This window comes from Rhincodon typus, chromosome 4 (genome assembly GCF_021869965.1).
Source record: "Rhincodon typus isolate 14 chromosome 4, sRhiTyp1.1, whole genome shotgun sequence".
NCBI lineage: Eukaryota > Metazoa > Chordata > Chondrichthyes > Orectolobiformes > Rhincodontidae > Rhincodon > Rhincodon typus.
Window position 1 is genome coordinate 15084175 of NC_063335.1, and position 27249 is coordinate 15111423.

The window sequence follows — 27249 nt, forward strand, 5'->3', positions numbered from 1 at the left end:
CAGCATTTGAACCCAAGTCCCCAGAACATTATCTGGGTCTCTGGATTAACAGCTCAGTGACAATACCACTAGGCCATTGCTTTCCCTTTGTCAGTACAATACCATGACTGCAGGTATATTCAGGAAGCAGAAAGCATTCTGTGCTCAGCAATTGCCTGAATACTAGGTGGACCTTTTTTCATATTGATTGTGCAGGAGAGGCTGACCAAAATATTTTACAAACAGTGTTTGTATAAATTGCACATTAACAGCACCTTAATACAAAATTGCACCTAGAGAGTGGCACTTCTGTGCATTTCTGGATCACACACATTGATGTGGAATTTGAACTCGCCAAATCTTTAGATGCAGCAGCATGAGTGCTACCAACAAAGCAACACTAGCACGAACGGTTCCACTATTCAGTCAGCTGGAATTAACTTGGTTAGTGGTTTCAAAAATACAATTTGCCATGAGTCTGTACTGCATGAGTTGTTTATTCACTGGATTTTATTATTTACTGCTAAATACTGTTTTCTGAAATTTCTGAAATTATGCAGTTGCATTTGATGACCCACTGAGTCAAATGTTGTCAATTAGCGAAGTAGTTTTCTACTAATTACCAACCTGTTACGCAAGTTTGCTTCAAACATAATTATCACCCAGATAATTACATTATGACTGATAGCTGAAGAAAGCAACATGGGTTAGCAGCTACAGTTGAAGATTAGATTTCTCTTCAGCAGCTAATGATTAGAGTCTGAGATTGTCGAAAACTTCATTGAAACTGAAGTTTTTCATGACAATATTAAAATGTATCGTAATTACATGGATTTGGTATGGTGTGTGCTTATTGGCAAATTGTTGCACTCGCTGAATATCATGCAATTGCAATTTGCTGCAAGTTGCCATACTTCCACATGGAGAAGTCCCAGGGGCATGGAAGGCTCTGGCTTCTAAGTGATGCAAATCAATTGAATCAATTATTGATTTTTCCCTGTTAGATTGGTTTTGTACTGGTTTCCCTGTGATGGGCTAATGCCATTAGCCTCTAAATGCAGGATAAGTGCATAATGAAGATAAAAGCAGATATGAATAGATGGCAGACAAAGAGATTTCATCAGATCAAATACTTCGGAAGTACCAAAGAGTTGCCTGCATTTCATCCTATCCATTTTAACTTCAATAGAATATCCATAGAAATTAATAGAATAAATGGGTCCTTATGGCATTTTTTGTTCTGTTTCATGGACATTCTGACAAGGTTACAGGAGAAGATAATTTAACTCCAAAAATGACACTGTTATTTCGAGTGTTTTGTAATTTTGACTATAGAATCTGAAAGGGTTTGGATGATTGATAGTTTTATTGGCTGTAGTAAGTACAAGTTTTTTGTCGTAGTGGACACTAATTAGTAAATTACAGTTTTTCTTTAATTTTGCATCCACCCGTCACTATACAGTTCATTGTTTCTGTACTGTGAGTCTTCGATGAATGGGCACGGAAATGCAATACCTTGGTATGGCTTTATGAGAGGTCATGGCAGGTGACAGGGGATATACTATGTCACAGGGTGAAGAGGAGAACCATTTGAACTTAACCTTAGGTATGCTATGCATTGTCACATTTTTTGCCCATCCTGTGGTTCAGGCAGGTTTTATCCTGAAGGGAACCTGCACAAAAAAGATTTTTGTGATGCTTTTTTATTGGTAAAATGAACACCAGAGCAGACAGAAGGTGGTGAATGTCATATTGGAGGCAGTGATGGTGCAGGTGGAAAGAAGAAAGAAGACTTAATCTTCAAGGACTACTCTCAGTGGAAAGTTGGAGCAGTGGCCAAAAAGGTCAACTCCTGTAGACTGGACTGGAGGACCTGGTATCAGCATCACAAGAGTCTATTTTCCTCACAAGGATTGTCAAAGTCAGTGAATGTATTTTTACAGGGCACGTCCTATCTGATGCACCCTCTACCTCTCAAGCTACTCTTGGGGGTCCAGGCACATAGACCTTTAAAATGTCACAAATAGGTGCAGAACATAGTCAAGAAAGCAAATAAAATTCTGACTTGTGCCCTCTTATGGTGCAGAAGTAGTGTCCCTATCCCTGGACCAAGAAGCCTGGAATCAAGTCCCACCTGGTCCAGAGGTGTGTAATAACATCTCTGAACTGTTGACTAGAAAAAATAGTTAAATTTATATATGGCCTTTATATGTAGAGGACCGGAGTACAAGGACCCCAGGAGCTATACTGCAGTTATACAAAACCCTGGTTGGACCCTACTCAGAGTACTATGAGCAGACCTGGGCACCAAAGCCTAGGAAGGATATAAAAACTGAAAGAACTGTGGATGCTGTCAATCGGAAATAAAAACAGAAATTGCTGGAAAAGCTCAGCAGGTCTGACAGCATTTGTGTTGAGAAATCAGAGTTAACGTTTCAGGTCTAGTGACCCTTCACTGTATAATGTAGGTTTACAAGAATGATACTTGGACCTCAAGGGTAAAGTTGTGAGGAGAGATTATATAAACTAGACCTGTTTTCTCTAGACTTTAGAAGGTTAGTGATGATCTGATCAAAGTCTTAAGATATTAACAAGGAAAGACAGGGTTGATAAAGATAAACTATTTCCACTGGTTGGTGATTCTGGGATTTGGAAGTATAGTCTGAGAATTAGGACCAGACCGTTTGGGAGAGATGTTTGGAAGCATTCTATACACAAAGTGTGATAGATGTTTGGAAGTCTCTTCCAAAAATGACAGTGGATTCTGGAGCAGTTGTTAATTTTAAATCTGAGATACATTAATTTTTGTTAAGCAAAGGTGTTAAGGGATATGGGCCAAAGGCAGCTATGAGAAATTAGGCCACAGATCAGCCATGATCTCATTGAATGGTGGAATAGACTTGAGGGGCTGAATGGCCCACTCCTATTCCAACTTTCCCATATACCTATGCCCAATAAATCACAACACCATCACTCTGGCAGTAGTGCTTCGGGACAGAAACCTGATATCCAGATACTCCATCTCATTCTCACACTTTACTTCTACCAACTACACAGCCACAGCTCAGTTCCTGCACAAAAGTCCACTTAATTAGTTATTACATCCCCTATATCGTTATGCTATCATCAACATTCTTCCCTTGCCATTTCAAGACAGGGTCTTGAATAGAAGGGTACAGAGCAGAACTGTCAGGGTCAAGTGCCTTAGCGAAATAATGGCTCCTAACGTGTGCCAGTACTGTTGGGAGCCATAGCATTCAATGTCAATGGGAATATTGAGGACAATGCCTAATGCCCCTGCTGCTCATTCTGCAATCTGGCATGATGGCCACAATGTTAATGGGATGACTGGACTCTTATTTCTCACCCAACCTCCTTCCCACATATTAAACTTCCCTTCCTCAGTCCCAAACAGTTTCTAACTGCCTAGTGATAGGACCCCTAGGAAGAGGGAAAGAGGTCACAGTTTAAGGATATGGGGCATACCATTTGGGAAAAATACCATCATCCAGACAGTGGTGAGCCTGTCAAATACTCTTCCACCGAAAGTGGTTAAGGCCAAAACATTGAATTTTTTTCAAGAATGAGTTAGATATATTTCTTGAGGCTAAAGGCATCACATGGTATAGGGAGAAAGTGGGAACAAGGTACTGAGCTGAATCATATTGAATGCTGGAGCAGGCTGAAAGGCTGAATAGCCCACTCCTGCTCCCATTTTTTATGTTTCTGCAATAAATTAGCACAATGTGTTTTAAGACTAATTCAATCTGCATCTCTCATGACTTTTATAGTTCGTCCCAGCTGATTGGAATATAAACAGTTACTTGGTGGAACAAAATGTGAATATTGCTGAAAGGAGAGATGTGCAGGCAAAGCTTTATGCGATGAACTTATCAGGAGAAAACAAGGAATACCCTGGGGTTTGGAAAGCCTGTATTGCCCCATTGCTTTTTGCACGACAACATCTCAGCCTATAAGAATTGACTTACTCAACAATCAGCAATATTTTCTCATGTAGTATGAGTTGTGTTGTTGCACAATCATCTGAAAACATACCAGCTTACACATGTAGGCTGACAATGCAGGTCTCAAACTTACTCCCACTACTCTTGACCTCTGTGATGCATCTACTTTTTCAGACTGCTTAACCAACACATAGCAAAACCAAAAAGAACTGCGGATGCTGTAAATCAGAAACATAAACAGAAATTGCTGGAAAAGCTCAGCAGGTCTGGCAGCACCTGTGGACGGAAATCAGAGTTAACATTTCGGGTTGAGTGACCTTTCTTCAGAACGCTTCAGAAACAGAAATTTTCTACCAATAAGTAGCAAGAAAAATGAAGTCATTGACTTTGGCCTCCATCAGAAGCACTGTTCCCTCACTATGAGCTCTTATCCCTCTCCCTGGCCTGTCTGAAGGTGAAATTTATAATATTCCATTATCATTAAGACCACCTGTTCTGACTTAGACCATAAGACCATAAGACATCGAAGCAGAAATTCAACCATTCGGCCTATCGAGTCTGCTCTGCCATTCAATCATGGCTGATAAGTTCCTCAACCCCATTCTCCCGCTTTCTCCCCATAACCTTTGATCTCCTTGATAATCAAGAACGTATCTGTCTCAGTCTTAAATGTACTCAATGACCTGGCCTCCACAACCTTCTGTGGCAGTGAATTCCATAGATTCACCACTCTCTGGCTGAAGAAATTTCTCCTTATCTCCATTCTAAAAGGTCTTCCCTTCACTCTAAGGCTGTGCCCTCGGGTCTTAGTCTCTCCTACCAGTGGAAGCATCTTCCCAACACCCACTCTGTCCAGCCCATTCAGTAGCTTTCAGATTTCAATAGCATCATATCTCTCCACCTCTGCTTCAGAGACTGAAACCCTCACCAATGTCTGTTGTTACATCAAGACTTAATTTCAATATGCTTCCAACCCATCTCCCTGCACAGACTTGAGCCTGAGAGTTCTGCCTTTTGGCCCTGTGCACTTCTCTAATTCTGGTCTCTTGAGTGTCTCCAATTTTAATTCCTTTGTGAATAATGACCCTGCCTTCAGTCGTAGAGATATCAAGCTCTGAAATTCCCTCATTAAAGCTCTCTGCTTCTCTAACTCACTTTCATTGTTTTGTATGCTCCTTATAATCTTGATTTCAACAAAACCTTTGGTCATGTGACCACTTATTTTCCCCTGTGGTTCCATGTCATATTCTGTTGCTTATTAAATTTAAGAAATGACTTGGGACATTTTATTACATTAAAGATGCTGTATAAATACAAGTGGTCGTTATTCACTTAATCGTCTATACACTCATTCTCTTAAATTACATTAGTAAAAGGACAAACATCAATTTTTTTTCAATGAAGTCACCAATGCACAGTCTATGTCATGCTTCATTAATTTAGGTAATAGAATTTTGATATTTTTCAATTGGTTTCATTGAAGTAATGCAACCAGCATATGAAACAAAACCATGGCTAATTGGAATTTTCCTCCTTCACTCAGCAGTCGCAGCTTCCCCACGTGCACGTTTTTCCTTGTGGCTATTGGCGAGCCTCTTTTCTGGGGGCAACATGGAGCGAATTTCCCACTGGCAAATTTTAACGAAAAAGTCTGGTGTGAGTGCAAAATGAGAATTCTCACATTCTTCTGCACAGCAAATGTTACTGATCGAATTGGTCATTTTTCTCATCAGCTGTCCTTTCATTCAAGGATGCTTCAGCTCCAAATTTTGAGTTTCTGCTTTGAGGCTTCATGCATCTAAATAGGCTGATTCTTGACCTGCAGATCTTTTTGCAAATAGGGCAGGATAACTCACAACATAGCAGAATCTGGAGTGTAGGATTTTCTTCTGTTTTTTTTTCCTTTTCTGTTACACCTCTGTCTTATGTTAAAGCATTTGTACTCACAGTGTAATGCAGCTTGATGGACAAGTTATTGCTATTTTTAATGATTGGTAGCAAGCTTTTCCCAGTCATTAACACCAAATCTTTCACGCTTCAAGAAAAAAAACTTCAATGTGTCTGTTTAGGATTTTCATTGCTCTTCCCTAAGCCGCTGGCCATTTGATAGGTAAGAAAACAGGACCTGGCTAGAGAGAAGATTTTCACCAATCTGGGCACAGCGCCCAGTCCATCACAATGGGTTTTGAAGGAGTTTAGCCTGAATGCATGTAGAGTTGTCTTCAAAAATGCCACTGTTGTTTGTTTGACAGTCATCTTATTGAAACTAAAGAATTCAGTTTTGCTTGTGGAATTTTGTTTGTATTGCTGATACACAGTCCAGGTCTTGCTTCAGTACAGAAACAGAATGTTGTCAAGTTGTCAAACATTCATTGCCATAATTTGGAGAAACCTAAGCTGGAACACTCACAGAAAGCTAAGTTGCTTGGGAAGCGACCTCACTTGATGGGGGTTGTTAAGAGATGGGGGCGTGTTGGAAGCAAGGGCAGGAGTCTTGGGATCTCATCATCCACCCAGCCTCCTTAGGTCCAGACCCTCAATTGTTCACAGATTAGTGCAGACTGAAAGAATCTCCCCAAGCTGACAACTGAACCTTCGTAAACCTGTTAACTAGTTGGATAGGCTGACTTTTTCTTGTCTTGACTGGTGCTAAAGTAATTGCATCCCACATGGGTGAGGCCCTTAATTGGTCTATAATTAACCGTAAGAGCTTGAATTACTGCGGGCTTAGAATGTGGATCTTGGGCCTTCTGATCCATAACTTAATTTGGGCAAAGGCAGGAATGTAGCAGGTCTGCTACCATTCCACCTGATTAAGTTTACTCTCCACCTCTAGACTTAGTGCCTCCAGATCCGGAACATTCTGACCTTTGTCAGTTGGGTAACAGGCTGAGAAAAGTTATCAGAGAACGAGTCCATACCCAACTACAGTTTTAAATTTTGTGATGGTTTCTGCCTCTGTCCACCCATTCTGGCATTGAGTTCCAGAGCCACTGTATCCCCTGGGTGAGAGGACTGACATTCAAATCTCCTCTAAACATCCTAATTCTTACTTAAATCTAAGCCAACTGATATGAACTCTTCAACTAAAGGTAAATGGACTTTCCAATCCATTCTGTTCAGCCCTCTTTAAGGTTGAAAGATATTGAGATGCATAGAACCAGTGAAATTTGAGGAATAGATAGGCAACCACCTCCATATTAGCCTAACCCATGTCCTAAGAATGAATTAAATATTCTATTCTTTCTTGATGGTTGTGGTACTAGCAAGAAAAGTGCTTTTGCATAGTTTACAAAAAGAAAGAGAAAAGGGTGACTGTATAGAGATGGAGCTTGAAACATGTAATACTTAATTGCATTTCAATCTACTTTATAAGTTCCCAATATGAAGAAACAGAGTGCAAAGTATTTTTCTTTCTCAAAAGGGGCAGTTAGAAGAAAAGATTTAGCATGTGGTCTAATTTCATTAAACAAATGCTTGGGCATTTCCAAACTGTAGGAAAAAAATCATGTGATCAGATGTTTTGATAAATGCCTTACGACTGCACGTCATAGTTTAATTTTGAAAGGATCACATCCCTAATGGACATCTTGCTCCCAGAACCAAACATTTTTATGTTTTGAAAAGAGACAATTTACCCAGGCTTTCTGAATTAACAAAAAGGATGACTTTATTCATTATTAAATACACATGAGAATTGAGAGTTGAATCAAAAGATAAAAGTAAAACAGAAGGTATCTGAATTGTTTATGAAGTGAGGACAGTTGAACATTGAAGCTGGTTCAGTAGATATTAAGGATAGCACTGTTGTTCATAGAAAGAGTTGATTTTAAGGTTTTTAGTTGCAGTGCTCAAAGTGAGAGAGAATCTCTTTATTTCTCTTTTGCCTACAGGGCAAGGATGTTTAAATAGCTGTTCTCAGAACTGGGAACTTCACAGCAACTAGTCTACATGTTGTAATAACCATTAATGTTCCAACACCAATTTTATACTCATTTCATAACCCTTTTCTTTATATTCCTGGAATGATAAGGTTTAAAAATTCTGCAAGTGTTAGCATTATGCAGTGATGTAGGGGCTAGTCTCCCCTGCCATTACCTCTTCATGTTATGTTTTTCCCTCTGTTTGGAGTTTCTGTGACACTCTACAGTTGCAATATTCTATGGGTTCCACAAAGGATTTGATCAAACGATGACTGAGTTTGCATCTGCGGTAATTTTTCTTTTACGTGTAACAGATTAACAGATTTATTTTAAAACACACACATGACGGAATTACACGTTAACATAACTTTAATACCTTAAAGTTCTGATCTGCCATCAATGACATAAGTCACGTTATCAAACTTATGGGAAAACTTTTAACAATATTTGATAACCTGATTTAAAACAGGTAGAGCATGAATGTCATTTTTAGTGTTGTATCTCACCTGTATACGTACTAATTTCATAAGATATTGTAAGGTGATTTTGTTGGTCCCTGCATCTGGGACAAAATAGAGTTTGGAAACATTCTGACTGTGGCAAAAGCTTGCTAGAATCTGCATTCTGTACATACGGCTCTCAAATAAAATGTTTCTGCCCAATGGAAATCTGATGACAGGGTAACATAAACCTGAAAGCTCTGGTGTGCAATGGATGACACCAATAATTTGTTCCTATTCCCATTCATTGCCTGGATTTTCAATTTTCTGAGTAGCTGGAAGTCTGATAGCGGCAAAGGATGTTTGATGGTCGTCAGTGGTGCCATTTAAATCCCTTTTGTTCATTTTAAATCCTAGTTCTATCCAATTACTTCATTCATTACAAAATACCTTGAGATACACTACATCTTGTGCATGGCTCTCCATTTCCATCAGTGTATCACAGCATTTCCAAGACATCAATCATTCTGAGGTGTGTCCTTGGTGACAACAAACAACTTCAGCAGCAAATAATAATAGCAACTGTCATGAGCTTAGTGTATGAAAAGCTGATGATAAACTCTCACATGAAGCCAAAACCTAGCTCCCGGTACCCATTTATAGTAATGGAACAAATAATGGTGCAGCAATATCTCTTTTTCTTTTTATATTTGTAGATGATAAACAGGACTTTTTTCACAAATCATGCCATAACTTATTTGCAGAATGTGATTCGTGTTTTTTTTTAATGTAAGACTGTGTACTTTGGGATGCTCCTTAGCTGTGCTGTTGTGTGTAAATAATGACAATGAGGTGGGACATGTGGAGTTGTCCCATCTCTAGATCAGTTTAGGATATCTGGTCGGCATGGATGAATTGGACTAAAAGGTCTGTTTCCGTGCTATACATCTCTATGACTCTATGACCCCATGACTCCACTACCACTGATTTCAGGAATTACAAGGCAAAGGTGGGAGTGAATCTTGGACTGGAGGTGTGAAACCTGATGAAGATAATTTTAGAAGTAGTTGACATAGCATTGGATGCTTCCTTTCAGTTTCAAATCATTCAAAAACAGAACTTACTGGAACCACAACCACAAGGTTTGGCAGCATCTGTGGAGAGAAAACAGAATAAAACATTTCCAGTCCAGTGACCCTTCTTCAGTGGAGAAACTGTTCCCACTCATAAAATGATCAAGAACCAGTGGGTGTAATTTTAGAGTTTGTTGTAAAAGAAACAAGATGAGAGAAAAGAAGAATTTTCTTTACACAGAAAATAATCTGGGACTGGAAGGCAAAATCTGAAAGTGTGGTGGAGGCAGGCTCAAAGGAAGCATTCAGCAGGGCACTGGATGATTAATTAAACAGAAACAACTTGCAGAGTGCAATGGTACTATGGCTTTAAGAGGTGCATTTTCTCCTGTTTTCTTTTATGAAGAGAGGTTGAGACAGAGCTGTGATCGGTCTGTTCCAAGCCAATAAAGCAAACAGCTTTGTGAGGCCTTGTTTTTTTTAAAGATTGAAACAACAAAAGTCGCATGAAGGTTGGGGTCAATCTCCACAGAACCAGGATTTTTAGTCTTAGCTTTCTGCATTATGTTGGGTCTTGAAGCTGGATGCGGAAGTTGTTATTTCTGTCTCTGTTACAGCTAAAAGCTGGAGTTCTCTTCCTGCTGCTAGAATTGCGTGTGAGACAATCTATTTTACTGAATTTGCCTTTGCCAAGGGTGTGTTTATTGGATTTACGAGATTGGGACAGATGCTGTTCAGTAGTTAAATAATGTATTATTCTGTTAAGTTTTCCAATAGAGTTATTATTCCAATACTTGTTTTTTTTCTTTTGTTTGTGTTTTAACTATTGTGTAAGAATGAAACGTGTTTTGCTTCAAACTTGATAGTCTGACTAATCAAATTGCGTTCTGAACACAACGCTATACACTTGTCTTTAAAAATAAGAAAAAGTTGGGGTCGAGGCTCTCTCTTAAAATATTTTGAGGGATTTTGATCTGATCCATAACAAGGTGCCAAGAGTTTGGCACCAAATCAAAATGATCAGAAAGCCGATAAGACAGGCTGAATTGGCTCCTTCTGCACAGTGACAATTCTGAGGTTCTATGATAGATTAAGTACTGGACCCCACTCTGCATGCTGGCAGTAGGATGTATCCATTAAATGGCCTGAAGTCAGTCTCAACATGTGGCTGGCATGGCTGGCATGTCCCTGTTGGTATCGCACCATGACCTTAATTATCTACTAGCCACTTGTGGGCAGCCCCCTGAACCAGCACATTTAAAAATGACCTACAGGCAGAGACTGGCAGCAAGTCAGAATGCTGGCTGATCTTGGAAAATTAACAGACAATCCAGTTCCTCTCCCACCTCTGTGCTCATTTAAACAATCAGTCCAGAGAATAGTGACATGTTTAGGGATTGGAGACAAGTGTGAGAATTTTAAGATGTTGTTGGATCATGTTATGTAGCGCAATGACAATGGGGTGTAAAATTCAGGAACCAGATGTTTACTTAAAGTTTATGTCAGGTGATCAGATAGGAGAGGACTCGAATAGCCCTAATACTAGGTATAAAATCATGGGTAATGGTTTGTTTTAAATGCCCTGAGGCACAGGTGGAAGCTGGCAATTTGCCAGCGGTGAAGTTGGAAGCTGTAATTATAGTCAAGCAGGAAGGGAGCATAGAAACACAGGACATAAGAGCAGGGCCAGTCTATTCAATCCTTGAACCTGTTCTGACATTCAGCTACATCATGTCTGATCTTCTATGTCCATAAGCTTTTTTGTCTTTAAACCTATCCATCTCTGTATTGAATGTGCTTGATGACTGAGGATCCATAATCCTCTATGGTAAACAATTCTAATGAATCGCCATCATCTGAGTGAAGAAATTCCTCCACATCTCAGTCCTAAATGGCCTATTTCTTACTCTGATGCTGTGTCCCCTGGTTCCAGATCCCCCAGTCAGAGAAATCGTTCTTCCTGCATCTGTCATTTCAAACCTTGTAAGAATTTTATATGGGAAAATTTGGTTTGACCTGAGACAAAGTCTGGGAAGGTCCTTGAATTTTGTTTAAAACTGTGCTGGGCACGCTGAAAAGAAAATGAAAATGTAATGTTGGCTTTTAAACATATGAACTTTCTCTTTTGCAGTTTCACCATGGAGCCCAACTATGACTTCCTTTACATTTATGATGGCCCTGACAGTAACAGTCCTTTGATTGGAAGTTTTCTAGATAATAAGCTTCCTGAGCGGATTGAGAGCAGTTCAAATACCATGCACTTGTCTTTTCGGAGTGATGGCTCTGTTAGCTTTTCTGGATTCCACATAGAATATAAAGGTGAGAATCAATTTGTTTAATTATTAACTTTAGTTATATGCACAATATAGGGCAGAATGTAAATCTTATTGCAGTATATTTCTAAAAAAACAATTTTCAAGGGTTGACACATTTTCCAAAATAAGCCATTAAGGTAGCGGCATTGGAGAAGAAATAAACTGAAAAGAGGTTAAGGAGAAACTGCTATACTTTGTAAAAAGATGACATTTGTTGATGGGCTGCCAGAAATTTAGCTAAACTGACTTTTGGTGTGGTTTAACCAATAGCTAAATCAATAATTATTAGCCACCAGCAAAAACAGTGATGATATTAAGAGAAGTCTTTTTAGAAATCGTGAATGAGCGGGAGGGAATGATGCATCAATAAATTGATAAACTGAGAAACGTAGATGGTTAAAAATAGATTCATGTTGGAGAAGAAATTCTTTGTAAACTACAAATCTGAGAAATTTTATATTTTCATTTATAAAACTTTGACAGCTTTTGTCTTTGAAACTGCATTACGACAGTGACAAGAATAAGAATGGGTTGGCTGATAATGTAGCTGGTAAATGTATGATGATGTATGCTACTGACAGAATAACTGGATCTCAGGTTTGATGTGTGACAGTTCTCAATGAAGATGCAGTAGAAAAATACAACTGATTTTAGTATTCTTCGGTACAAAGGAGAAAAGTACCAGTGAGACTTCTCTTTCATCGATACCACAGGTAGTGGCATAGAATTTCACCTTGTGCATGAGTCAACCTCCACCCCTGTTTTTCAGCTAATAAATGCATATATTGTCTTAAAGGGTTGACCTCAATTTTTACACCTCAGACATAGATATTTAAGGTTACACACTCCTTATAAGTTGGTGCATGAAATCAAAGAGACAGTATGGACCATGTCGACAAGAAAGTGCAAAACAGACCAACATTGAGCAGATCATGTGTAGCAACTAACCACCAGAAATTAGTCCTTCGCATCAGCACTGGTGGTTCATAGTTTATGCACAGTGTGCAAGTCCAGAATTTGAAGAATTCTTTTGAAGCTTCTAAGCATAAATTATATACCATAATGTCTGGTAATTTTCAAAAAATTACTTAGTGATGAGACGTTGAACAAAAATTCCATCTACCATAAATACTAGGTGTTAAAGATCCCATAACACTATTTCAAATATGAGCAGAGGAGTTTTCTCTAAGGACCTGGTTAATATTTATTCCTGAAAAAACATCTAAACCAGATAGTTGAGCTATTTATGACATGAGTGGCTGTGATATCTTGCTGTGTGCAAAATGGCAGCCAGGTTTCTGACATTACAATCATGACTTCACTTCAGAAGTGATTCAATGGTTGTCAAACATTTGGGGATATACTGAGGTCATGACAGATGCTGTGTAAGTTCAAATACTCCTTCTATTTGTGTGTGAATACCTGACAGCTGATCGTCCATCTGTTGTATTGAATGAATAAGTTGCTGTGATCAAGTCGTCCAGATTTGATTTGTTGTAGCTCTACATTGTGCCAGTGATGCTAATCTAGCTAAATGGTGAAAAGAAAGAAAATCGTAGTTGGTTTTCTTTTTGCTTCCATCTAGTTCACAGACGCTTTGGCATTCAGGAAAGAAAATCTGCCGTTCTTACCCAAACTCATCTTACTGTGACTCCAGATCAACAAGAAACGGTTGATTCCTTACTACCCTTTGAAATGGCCTGGGAAGTCAATCATTTGGACAAAATAGGAAAAAACATATATAATTACAATAAAACCAGATGGGCTGCTTCATTTCTACTTAATAATTGGGCATGACAATGATATACTCAGTCCAGCTAACACTGCAAAGTCCTCCTCCAAGGGTGGGTGCAAAGACAGATTCAACAGAGGTGACAACACATTAATGTACAATTGCTGGAAAATGACCTCTGTAGTCCACACCATTGACCCTGCCCTCCTTGAAATGTCTTATCACCAGATCAAATATGAGCAAGAAGATGGTATGCCATCTACAACTCTCTTTCAGCTAATGGATCAATACTTCTTCATATTGAATACTAAGTGGAAAAAGTACTGAGAGAATTCTGGATGGGAGACCAACATTTCCACTAGTAGGAACGTCTTGGTAGCACTACTAATTAATAATGATCTGGCCAAGTTTGGAAGGGCTTCAAAGCAGGCAGTGAGGGAACCAAACCAAGGGAAAAACCTAGTTGACCTCATTCTAATTAATCCAACCGTCACAAATACATTTGTCCATGACTATATTAGTAGTTGCGATGGACATGAAGTCTCTGCTTACACCGAAGATATTCGCCATCATATTGTGGAATACCACTAGCATGACAAATAGGGTAGATTCAGAGCAGATCTAACAGCTCAAAACTGGTGATATATAAGAGATTGTGGGCTATCACAGTAGAATCACCACCAGAATCCACCAGAATCGTTAACCTAATGACACAAGCAATGTCCTCATTTTAACCAGCAAACTGAGGGATCAGTAGAGATAGTGGGGAGCAGTCCTGGCAGTAGAGAGACAGTAGGGAGTAGAACAGCATGCAAAAAGCAGCACCAGGCAGACCTAAATTTGAGGTTGCCAATCTGGGGAAGCTACAACACTAGGTGAAGTGCATGCTAAAGAATAGAACAAAATACATTCGTTGGAGCTGAGTGATCCTACACCAATAGATCACATCAAATATCTACAGTCCAGTCATGTTCAGTCATGAATGGTTGTGGATATTTAATTAATGGGAGAAGGAGACTCTATGACTATCCTCATCCTCAGTGGTGGGGTTGGCCAGCAAGTCAGTGCAAAAAGGCCGAATGGAGCCAGGGGACAGGTGTAGTAGCCATTGGCATCTGCCTGCCACTATTCCAGCACAACACCGAACAAAACAGTTGTGCCAACATTACAAAAAAGCATAGGAGCAGGAGAAGGCCATTCAGTCTTTCATGCTTGTTCTGCTGTTCTAAATCTTGGCTGGTCACTACCTCAACTCCTTTTCCTTATGCCATCCTCTTGTCCCATGATGCCCCATTAGTATAGAAATCTATCAACCTCTGACTTGAATATTCTCAATGACAACTTCCACAGTCACCTGGGATAAAGAATTTGAAGATATACTGCTACTTTAAGTGAGGGCAGTACATAAAGCGACCCTGTATTGCACAGTACAACAACATCCAACACTTGATTTTCAAGTTGTAAAACTTTCTTGTTTTTCGTTTGAAGCAGATCAGCTCCCATTAGCATTTATAGTTGCAAAATATGAAAATTAAGTGGTGTCTTACACTCATCAAAAAGGAAATCACATTTTTATGCCAGTTATATGAGATTCATTGAAGACCATTTTTAGGAAGCAACAAAATTAAAGTTAACCAAAAATATTAGTAATTATGTTACAAATATATCTCTTTTGTTAAGGTCACCTTTTTCTTTCATTATACAGCAAAACTTCGAGAATCATGCTTTGATCCTGGGAATGTCATGAATAGTACCAGACTGGGAAGTGACTTTAAGCTGGGATCAACTGTTACATATTATTGTAATGCAGGATATGTGTTGCAAGGTTATTCAACCCTTACTTGCATCATGGGAGATGATGGAAGACCTGGATGGAATAGAGCTTTGCCCAGCTGTCATGGTAAGATCTATTTGATTGAGTTTGTCATCTTGAATGTGTTCCAATTAAGGAAAATAATAAGACACAATGAAAGTTGCATGTTGGCTTAATGTACCAAATAAAAGAATAAATTAATTTTGTCCAGAACAAGCAGAGCAGTCTGCAACTATAGCATTATAAAATGGCTGCATATGATTAATAGCTCTCGAAATGCTTAAAACTCATTTCAGTTTAGTCAGATTGTATGATGGCTCAAGTGAACCAAAACTTCTGTTGCTAGGTACCACTCTAGTTGTTGTATGTTGTTTCATTCTGAATATATTACTTTGCTGAGTTTTGACAATGAAAATAACGCTTGGAATCTGCTGCCTGCAATGAAGGCAGAAATTGCATGTGGACTGGAATTGCTAAGGTATAACTTTTCAGAAATCTACTTAAAAATACTTTTTGACTGGTGTCTATAATTTTTATCAGCTCATAGGATGTGGGCTTTGCTGGTTGGCCAACGTTTATTGTCCATCCCTAGTTACCCTGAAGAAGGTGGAGGTGAGCTACCTTCTTGAATGTCTGCAGTCCATTGAGTGTGGTTACATAGAGAGTGATGTTGGGGAGGCCCATGATTTTGCTGCAGTGATAATGAAGGAAATATGTTATAGCTCTAAGACTAGATTGGAGGTGAACCTGAAGGTTTTGGTGGTGTTTACATCTATTTGCTGCTCCGATCCTTCCAGAGGTAGTGGTCAGGGGGTTTTGAAGGTGATGTTAAAGGATTTCTGGTGATTTTCTACAGTGCATTCTGTAGACGGTAGACACTGTTGCTACTGAGCATTAGTGGTGGAGGAAGTGAATGTTTGAGGATGAGGTGCCAATCAAGACCTGAATGGTGTCAAGTTTCTTGTGTTTTATTGAAGATGCACTCATGCATGCAAATGTGGAGTATTTCCTCACATTCCTGACTTGTGCCTAGCAAATGGTGGGCAGGCTTTCGATAGTCAGGAAGTGAGTTGCTTGCTGCAGGATTCCTGACTTCTGGCTTGCTCTTGTAGCCACAGTATTTATATAGCTATTCCAGTTCAGTTTCCAGTCAGTAATGACCTCAGAATGTTGATAGTGAGCGATTCAGCAATAGTAAGTTAATTGAGTGTCAAAGAGCAATGATTAAATCATGTCATGTTGGAGATGGCAATTGCTTGGCATTATTATGGTGTGAATGGTATCTGCCAATTGCCAGCCCAAGCCTGGATGTCATCTAGGTTTTGTTGCATTCAGACATGAACTGCTTCAATTTCTGCGGAGTTGTGCATGATACTGAATATTGTACTATCATCAAACATTCCCTATAACCTGACGGAGTGAAGGTTCTTCATGAAGTCTCAGATATACCCTATCAGCCAGGCCTTTATGGTGCAGTGGTAATGTCCCTACCTCTGTATCAGGAGGTACAGGTTCATGTCCCCTGCTTCAGAGGTCGTAGAGTCATAGAGTCCTGCGGCATGGAAATGGACCCTTTGGTCCAACCAGTCCATGATGTGTAATAACATCTCTAAGCTGGTTGATTCAAAAATGTCTACCATGAACAACTCCTGCTAAGATGCTCTAAAGCATGAGATTACTGACTTCCAACAACCGCAACCATTTTCCAAGTAGGACTTCAAACACAGTTTTCTCCATGATTCCCATTGACTCCAGTTTTGCTCAAGCTCCTTGATACAACACTTAGTCAACTATGGGATTGATGTCCACAATAGTTGTTCTCACTTCCTCTCTGGATTTCAGCTCCTTTGTTTGTGTTTGAACTGAGGCTATAGTTAGGTCATGAGCTGAGTATTTCCAGCTGAAACAAAGGTGAACATCAGTGAGTAGGTTAATGCTAAAGAAACACTAAGAAGTGCTTGACAGCACTGTTGATGACCCTGTCCATCACTTTTCTAATGATTGAGACAGAGTGATGGAGTGGTAATTGGCAGAGTTGGATTTTTCCTGCTTTCTGGGCAATGTTTCAGATTGCCAGATAAATGCCAATGTTGTAGTTAACAGGCATTTATTCCAAAGGTGCTCTGAGACAAGTGAAAGCACAGAAGCCAGATGCTTTCCTAATTTGCTCCAGACAGAGGATCTCGAGGACATAATGATTAATGTTGGAATACTGAGCATTGTGCTTGCATTATTAATATGTATTATGCCAAATAGCTCAAAGATATGTATTGTATTTTGTACAATTGATGATTGCTAACCTGAGTAGAATAGATCTTCATTGGAAGAAGCTGAAAGAAGACCAATGATGAAACATTGGGAACATGTACATCCCAAATACAAGATTAGCCATAATTGGAAGCTCTGGGGGTTTATAGTGAAGAAAGTATAATGATGAAATAACAAGGCATCTGTCCCCAGTCAGATGATTGAGAGGCAGTGTGTTTTCCATAGCAACAGTTTGGGTTTCAGCAAATCAGACCATTGCTTCATCTTCTAAATTTTAAAAACAACAAAGCCTTAAAGCAATGTAACACTGATGCGATGCAATAACAAACTAAAACATGATAAAGGTTAATGATACTGGTAATTAAATATTAGCTCTTCTGAATGCAAACTTTAAGCAATCAGTAGAATCGAACAGTATCATTAAAATTCAAGTTGCTTGGAACAAATGTCAAATGTTCATTGTGCTAAACCGATGAGCCGAGCAGAAAATATAATGCAGACGTAGATATTACTGCCATTTCTTGTGGCTAAACACTGTGAAAATAAGCACTGCCAATCTCCTACCTGACAAGTATGAATGCCAAACACAAAACCACCACTACTGAAATCCTCTTGTGAATTAAAACTGTTATAATTCGATACAATTTTACTTGATGAAGGAACCTTTTTTTCTGAAAAATCATACCTATTGCAACATATCTTTTAAAAACAATCTCTATTGCTATTTTGAAGATCTCAAGATACATCCTTATGGAAATTGTGTGACACCTTGATGATCATCTTATTTTTGAAGCTCCTGATTGCTCAATTTTGAAGAAACATCTCCTTCACTGGCATGAAGGATCTGTGATGTGAAGGTACCGATGTTGGACTGGGGTGGACAAATTCAGAGGTCACACGATACCAGATTGTACTCCAACACATTGATTTGAAATCACAAGCTTTCAAAGTGCTGCCCCTTTATCATCAGCGCTCCGAAAGCTTGTAATTTCAAATAAACCTTTTGCACTATAATCAGGTGTTGTGTGAGCTCTGAATTTGTCCACGCTAGTCCAATACTGGTCAGATGACAAAGGAACAGCACTCCAAAAGCTTATGATTTCAAATAAACCTGTTGGACTATAACCTGGTGTTGTGCGACTTCTAACTATCAAGGATCCAGTCACTGAAACAAGCATTGACAGATACAATCATGACATGTACAAGGAAAATAATGGATTGAGCCATTCATTTTGGCAGCAAGGCTTCCTACTGCAAGATCAGCTCATCACAATATTTAAGTTCTGCTTGCAATACAATGAAAAGTATAATTTGAAGAGCACTGAATTTGCAAGGATGTGATTTTGTTTCTCCGTGTCCTGCAAATGGCTGAAATAAAACATAGAATTGTGGAAATTGGAAATCTGACAACAAAAGCAGAAATTGCTGGAGAACCTCAGCATGTTTGGCAGAATCCGTGGAAATAAAGCAGAGTTAGTATTTTGAGTCTAGTGACCTGTCTTCAGAACTGATGGTGGGTAAGGAAAGGTGGTATTTGTGCTGAAGACAGGGGTGGATAGCAAAGGAGTACGACGATGGGTCAAGATGGAGCCAAAACAGAGAGAAAACATCAGTCAGGGAGGCAAACGACTGGATAACAGTATGTTCAGGAGAAGTAAAATGCTGTTAAGCAGATGAAAATGGGCTGGCTGTGCTGAAAGCAGCCCATGGAATGATGGGTCCTGGGGTGTGGGCTGGGACAGGTGGGTGGGATGTGGGGTGGGGACTGGTGCTAAAAGACATGAAGAAGGTATTGAAATCCAAAGGACTGCTTTCAGCACTGCTAGCCCATTTTCACCGACGTATGGTTTGCAAAATTAGACTTTCTTTCTCCTGAGCATATTACAATCCAGCTCTTTGCCTCCTCTCTCTCTCTCTTTCTCTCTGGGCTCTATCTCCATGAATCCTCTTCCTCCTTTCCCCCACCAGGCCCCCAGCCATTGTCTTCAGCACAAACCTGACCTTTTCCTCGCTGCCATCGGTTCTGAAGAAATGTCACAGGACTTGGAACATTAACTCTGCTTTCTCTCCACAGATGTTGCCAGACCTGCTCAGTTTCACTTGTAAAGAGCGTATGATTTCTTTGAGGGAAACACAGAAGACAGGAGCTCATGTGAAAACTGTAACCAATCTTTCAGTGGCTGATAGTGTTCACAGAACAGGGTCCTCCAAGGAATTCTGAAAAAAACTGCTATAGTTGTCTTATAGCACCTGTTTTTAATGGATGGGTTTTCCAGTGGCGCAAATACTTTTTTTTCGGGGGGGGCAGGGATTTTTTTTAATTCGGGTGACGAGGGCATCACTGGCTAGGCAGCATGTATTGCCTATCCCTAATTGCCCAGAGGGCAATTATGAGTCAACCACATTGCTGTGGGTCTGGAATCACATGTCAGCTAGACCAGGTAAGGATGGCAGTTTCCTTCCCTAAAGGGCATTAGTGAACCAAATGGGTTTTTCCTGATAATCAACAATGAATTCATTAATTCCAGGTATTTATTGAATTCAAATTCCACCATCTGCCGTGGCAGGATTTGAACCCGGGTCCCCAGAACATTAGCTGGGTCTCTGGAGTAACAGTCCAGCAATAATACCACTAGGCCATCGTCTCCCCATAAGTCCTCATTTCAGAGAAATATGGAGCCTGTTGGCCTTTGACAATCTGCCAGAAATTTTAACATGAAAGTCACTAGTTTTACACCCCAAATAACATTGACAAGTGACATCCTGTCATTTCAAAAGCCCTGTCACCCAAAGTTTGAAAAATATACAGCATTTTGATCAATATGGATAAGAAAAGTTTCAGGTTTGTTTTAGGTAATGGTAAAGTGCAGCCACAATGGTCACTTCAAAAATAGTCTGATGCAAGGACGATGTCTACAAATATAAACATCGAATTGAGCATACAGCTGAGGTGTAACAACCAGACACTGTTCTAATCCAGAATTAATATGGAACTTCCACAGTTGCATATCTTTCCATTTTTCCATCAACCACCAGTTTTCCTCCCTGTACTTAACAGAAATAATTCAGATATGGTAAGAAGGGAAATTCCAAGATCTGAGCATTTGGTTTCAATGAATAGTAGGAACTGTGTACAGTAAAACATAATTGGGGCTAAACTGAAAAGTGTGATGAAGTTTGCATTGTGTGATTACCTGGATCTGTTCAATGTGAAGCAGGTACACCAATTACTGGTGTGCTGGTTTCATGAGTTACCCACACATGCAGACACATGCAGTGCACAGTAGGGGCTAACCACAGTATAAAATTGCTGAACATTTCAGCACAGGAGTCAACATTGTGAGAGGAAATCACAAATTTTAGTCTGTAATATGTGAAACCTACTTGAATCTCTTAAAGAGAAGAAATCCTTGTATAAGTCAGTGTTGTATGAAAGAAGACAGAATACTGGTACAACATATGAAAAAGAACACATTGCACAATTCTCTGATGGTCCAGTGAAAGCCCTGGTGGAGAAGGTGAATTGGAGAAGAGACTTGTTCCTTACACAGGGCTCAGGTTATCCAAGATGCAAGTCGAAAAGGCAATGGAATCAAATAACGTTTGTGGTCAATGCCACAAATCATGTCATGAGATCCTCGGTGAAAGATTGTAAAATGTATAGTGATGTGACATGAGAGATTAAGATCAGTGAATTTGTCTTCCTAACAACTGTTCCGCTATTCAATACACCCACATCTCACCTACTGACAATGTCTGTCAGCATGCTCACTTGGCACTTAAAGCTGCACCTTACCCTGGCAAACTAAACAAGTCTCATACCCATAATCGGCAGCTTGTGCACCTTTCTAGCTAGTCAGCCATGACAGACATATCATTCAGACAGATTGCACTAAACTCATTGAAACGTTTTATTCCCTGTTGCAGGACAGGTAGTGGGTAATGTATAATGGGAGACAGCAAGAATTAACCAAGGTGGGATGACAAATGCACCTGAAATTTTTACCCTCATGGAGGAGATGATTCTGATCATCACTGGAATGGTTATTGCTGAGGCAGTAGCCAATAACAGGATTGGAACAATAGAAGCTATAGTATAGCATAAAAGAACAGGACCTTGATCAGATGGGCCAATGGGCTGAGGAGTGGCAGATGGAGATAAAGGTGAGCTGCTTTTCCAAAATGGAAAGGCAAATCAGGGCAGGGCTTATACACTTAATGCTATGTTTCTGGAGAGTGTTGCTGAACAAAGAGACCTTGGAGTGCAGGTTCATAGTTCCTTGATAGTAGAATCACAAGTAGACTAGAGAGTGAAGAAGGTGTTTGGTAGACTTGCCTTTATTGGTCAGCACATTGAGTATAGGAGTTGGGAGGTCATGTTGTGGCTGTACAGGACATTGGTTAGGCCACTTTTGGAATACTGCGTTCAATTCTGGTCTCCCTGCTATAGGAAGGATGTTGTAAAACTTGAAAGGGTTCAGAAAAGATTTAGAGTGATGTTGTCAGGGTTGGAGGGTTTGACCTATAGGGAGACGCTGAGGCTATTTTCCCTGGAACGTCCGAGATTGAGGGGTGACCTTATATAAGTTTATAAAATCATGAGGGGCATAGTTAGGATGAATAGTCAAGGTCTTTTCCAGAGGGTAGCAGAGTCCAAAACCAGAGGTTTAAGGTGAGAATAGAAAGACTTAAAAGGGACCTAAAGGGCAACTTTTTCATGCAGAGGGTGGTGCGTGTATGAAATGAGCTGCCAGAGAAAGTGGTGGAGGCTGGTACAGTTACAACATTTAAAAAGCATCTGGATGGGTATATGAATAGGAAGGATTTAAAGGGATACGGCCCAAAGGTTGGCAAATATTTATGACTATATTAATTTAGTATATCAGCATGAACAATTTATAAGCTGCGTTTGCTGGGCGCATGATATCTTTTAGATTGTCTCTTTGACAAGGTCCCAAGAGAGGGTAAATGCTCAATGGATCTAGGGTAACTTGGTACGTTGAATCCAAATTGGCTTTTTGACAAGAGGCAGAGGATGATGGTAGAGGCTGTTGAGCCAAGTTCAACGTGCATAGTGAACAGCAAGGATCAGCGCTGAGTCCCTTATTGTTTGTCATTTTCATAAATGATTTCAGATGGGACTGTTTGGGGAGGGTTCGGGGTTTTGATGAGTAAGTTTGCGGATGACACAAAGATTGGCTTGGTGGGTGAGGAGGTAGGTGTTAGGTTACAGGAGGACATAAGTGGGTTGGTCAGATGGGCAGATCAGTAATAGATGGAACTTATTCATGATAAATGTAAGGTGATGCTTGCCTTTATAAATTGTTGGTGCAGTTTATAAAAGCAGGGAGGTCATGTTGGAGCTGTACAGGACTATGATTAGTCCACAGCTGGAGTACTATATGCAGTTCTGGTCACCACACTGTAAGAAGGATGTGATTACACTGGAGAGGATACAAGGCAGATTCACCAGGAGGTTGCCTGGGATGGAGCATTTCAGCTATGAAGAGAGGCTGGTTTGTTTTCTTTGGAGCAGAGAAGGCTAAGGGAGGATCTAATAGAGGTGAATAAGATTATGAGGGGCATGGACAGGGTGTATAGAAAGCAGTGTTTCCCCTGAGTTGAATGTACAATAAGAAAGGGGCATAATTTTAAAATAAAAGACCAGACGTTTAGAGGTGTTTTGAGGAAAAGCTGTTTCACCCAGAGGATGGCAGAGGTCTGCAAAATGCTGTGTAGGAAGGTAGTTGACATGGGAAATATCACAACCTATAAAGGTACTTGGAAGACCACTTGAAGTGTCATAACATTCAAGGCTACGGGCAGAGTACGCAAAAGTGGGACCAGTGTATGTCGTAGTGTACTTTTGGCATATGGACTCAATGAGCCAAAGGGCCTCTTCTGTACTGTATGATTCTATGATGAAAGCATTTTTCCACTTCCCAGTGCCTTTCCCGTTGCCTATCACGTACTCAGCCCAGACTGTTACTACACAAGCTGTGATGGTGTAGTCTGAAATCAGGTCTTCCAGGGGTACAACTGGTTAAGATCATCCTCCAAAGCCCTCTATAGTTCTCACAAACAGACTTCCACTAAACGTTGCAATCGGATCATCTTGGCAGGCAAGGCTACATGGGATACAGACATTAAGGGAATCTTCATACTTAATCAGTTTATATGCATTACGCCATTGTGTGATCCACATAATTGGTTTGAAATGCTTATGTCATGTTATTTTTCATTATGCTTTTTGATTGAGTGAACACAGTTATGCAAGGCAACAAGGAATTTAGAGTGATAGAGTGTTGGGGAATGAGGAGTTGGGTTTGTGTTTACTGGTATTGTTTTTGGATGAGTTGTGGTTATATAACCAGAACATAAAAAGGCTTGTCTGAATTTCCTTCTCACTTCCTCTTACCCTTCATGCTTCCCTCCTGTCTCTCATGCTGTTTAGTTACTCTCCACACAGCTAATTCTAAGGTGATGGCCTCATGATAGTAGTATTATGTAGCATTTAGCAGACTACCATAAATCTTAACACATGCTCTGGTGACTAGCATAGGCTTCTGCACAGTAATCCAGGCAGTGGAAATGTGGTAATATATTCCATTCCATTTGATAATATTGCTTTAATTTTCTGCATGATGCCCAGATCTGCATGGGCTTTAATTCAGAGTCATAAGCAATTGCTTCTGATACATTTAGATTTTCAGAAGTCTTTTGCTGTGGTCCAACGCAGGAGGTTAGGAAACAAAATTGATTTGCATGGAATTGAGGGTTATGTACAAGTCTAGATTCACAAATGCTAATGGATAGAAAGCAGAGAATAGGAATAAATGGATAATTTTCCAGATGATAAGCTGCTATCAGTGGACACTGAAAGGTGCACTGGTATGACCAGTTTTTCACAATTTACATAATGATTTGGACATGGGGTTCAGTTCTATTATTGCAGATTTTCTAGTGGGAATGTAAATATTGAAAAAGATGCAAAGAGTTTTCAAGCAGACTTCAAACTAAGTGAATGGGTAGAAAAATGGCAGATGGAATAAAATACGAAAAAGTATGAAATTATTCACTTTTGTAGAGAAAAAGAGCAAGAAGATAGAATGTTTCATAAAAGTTGATACATTGGGAAGTGTCAGGGTTCAAAAGGACCTGGGAGCCTTTGTTCATGAATTACTAAAGTAAGCATGCAGGATTTGAGTACAGAAGTTGCTGCAGTTGTCATGGACCAGACCAGACCCCCTAAAAATATTTTAAGAAGGTAGACTAGACACAAACTTTTTCTTATTTTAAAGGTGGATGTGAAGTATATGTTCCAGATATGATGCAACTGGTCAAACTACTCAATGTTAAGCAAAACACAATTTATTTAAACACTATAGTTAAAGTACAAACAAAATAAAGAGGGATTTAGAATAATTTAACTGTTGGAAAACTTAACCAAATAATAGATGTAGTACCCATTATTAATGAACTGTTCCAACATAGTAACATTCCATAAACACACACCTTGGCAAAAAGGTAAATTCAGACACAGATTCTTACATGTAGTTCTCCAATCCAGGAGGAAACAACATCAAGGGAGATTTCAGAGAAAGTTGCAGCTAGTAATCATTCACCGAAGCTTCTAACTCTTCTTGGACCCCAAACAATTTTTGACTAGTAAAGCTAAAAGAAACTAGAAAGCCCGGTTTGTGAGAACTGCCCACTCCGGACTGCTTCCATTGTTCCAACTTTCTAAAAAAATACCTAAAGTCCTCAAACGTTGTTTCCTTAGGCTGTCTCCAGTAGCCAGTTCAGGACCTCTGCCTTTACAACTGCTCTTCAAAAAAAGCAGGACAAAATAACCTTTTTAAAGTGACTGCATTGCAACAGTTGTACCTCATTTAAAGAACGATAAATATATGCCACAGAGGGAGTGTTTTGGATTTCAGCAGACTAATCACTGGTAATGTGGGGATTTCTTTTGAAGAATGAATGAAGAAACTGTTCCTGTATTCTGTACAGTTTTGAAGAATGAGAGGCAATCTAATTGAAACTTAGAAAATTCTCACATGATGTGACAAGGTGAATGTAAATAATATGTTTTCCCTGGTCAGTGAGTCTAGAAGCAGGGGACAAAGTCTCAGCATTTGGGCAGACTATAATAATGAGGAATTTCTTCACACAGAGCGGGGTGTACCTTTCTAATTTTGTACTCCAGAGGGCCAAAGAAGCTTAATCATTGAGCAGGTTCTGGACAGAAATTGATGGATTTCTCCAGATTCATGACATCAGTGGATAAGGAGATAAACAGCTATGATCTAATCGAATGGCAGAGTAGTCTCAATAGGCTCAACGGTATACTCCTCTTCCTATATCCCATGTTTTTCCCCTTATTCCTCAAATCCCTTATTTCCTGAGGAGCAAAAATTCTGCTAATCTCAGCCTTAAATATTCCCAATGATGGAGCATCCATATATTTCAGGAAGACTGTTCCAAAGATTTCCAATCCTCTGATTTAATTTGACTTGATTTATTATTGTCACATGCTCCGACATGCAGTGAAAAGTATTGTTTTGTGTGCTACCCGGACAAGTCATACCTTGCGTAAGTTTATCAGGGTGATAGAACAGAATGCAGAATACAGTGTTACAGCTACAGAGAGGGTGCAGAGAAAGATCAACTCTAATATATGAGAGGTTCTTTCATTAGTCTGGCAACAGCTGGGAGGAAGCTGTTCTTGAATATGCTGGTGTGTGTTTTCAAACTTTTGTATCTTCTGGCCAATGAAAGAGGCTGGAAAAGAGTGTAACCAGAGTGGGAGGGGTCCTTAATTGTGTTGGCTGATTTTCCAAGGCAGCAGGAAGTGTAGACGGAGTCAATGGAAGGAAGGCTGGTTCTTGTGATGAACTGGGCTGCATTCACAACTCTGTAATTTCTTGCGGTTTTGGGCAGAGCACTTGCCATACCAAACTGTGATGAAATCAGATAGGATGATTTCTATGAGGCATCCATAAAAAATTGATAAGAGACATTGTGGATATGTAGAATTTCCTTCACCTTCTGAGGAGTAGAGGTGTTTCTTGGCTGTAGGGTCAATGTGGATGAATGAGGATAGATCATTGGTCATATGTATTCCTAGGAATTTGAAGATCTCAACCACCTGTACCTCAGCACCATTGACTCAGAGAGGGGCATGTCCTCCACTCCAATTCCTGAAGTCCATGACCAGCTCTTTCATTTTGCTGACATTGAGGGAGAGATTGTCACCTTTATACCATGCCACTAAGTTTTAATCTCCTTCCTGTACTCTGTCATTGTTTGAGATCCGACCCATTAAAGTGGTGTCATCAACAAATTTGTGAATGGAGTTAGACCTGAATTTGGCCACACAGTTGTGAGTGTCTAAGAAATATAGTAAGGGGCTGAGCATGCAGGATTGAGGGGCACTGATGTTGAGGATTATTGCAGAGGAGGTACTGTTGCCTATCCTTACTGATCGCAGTCTGTGGGACAGGAAGTTGAGGATCCAGTTGCAGAAAGGGGAGCAGAGTCCTACATCTTGGAGTTTGGAGATGAGTGGTCGGAATTATTCTGTTGAAGATGGAGCTAAAGTCAATAAGTAGGAGTCTGATGTATGTGTCCTTGTTATCCAGATATTCTAGGTGTGAGCATAGGGCCAGAGAGATGGTGCCTGTCATGGGCCTATTGCGACGATAGGCGAAATATAGTGGATCAAGGCAATCTGGGAAG

At 39.8% G+C, this 27249-nt stretch overlaps 1 protein-coding gene across 1 annotated transcript in view; it reads left to right on the top strand.

Annotated features, from left to right (window-relative positions):
• csmd3b (CUB and Sushi multiple domains 3b) overlaps positions 1-27249 on the top strand; it is a 1719816-nt gene that overhangs the window by 1444253 nt on the left and 248314 nt on the right. The window contains 2 exon segments of the mRNA XM_048595770.1: positions 11512-11699; positions 15133-15327. Of these exon segments, the coding sequence (XP_048451727.1) occupies positions 11512-11699; positions 15133-15327 (383 nt within the window).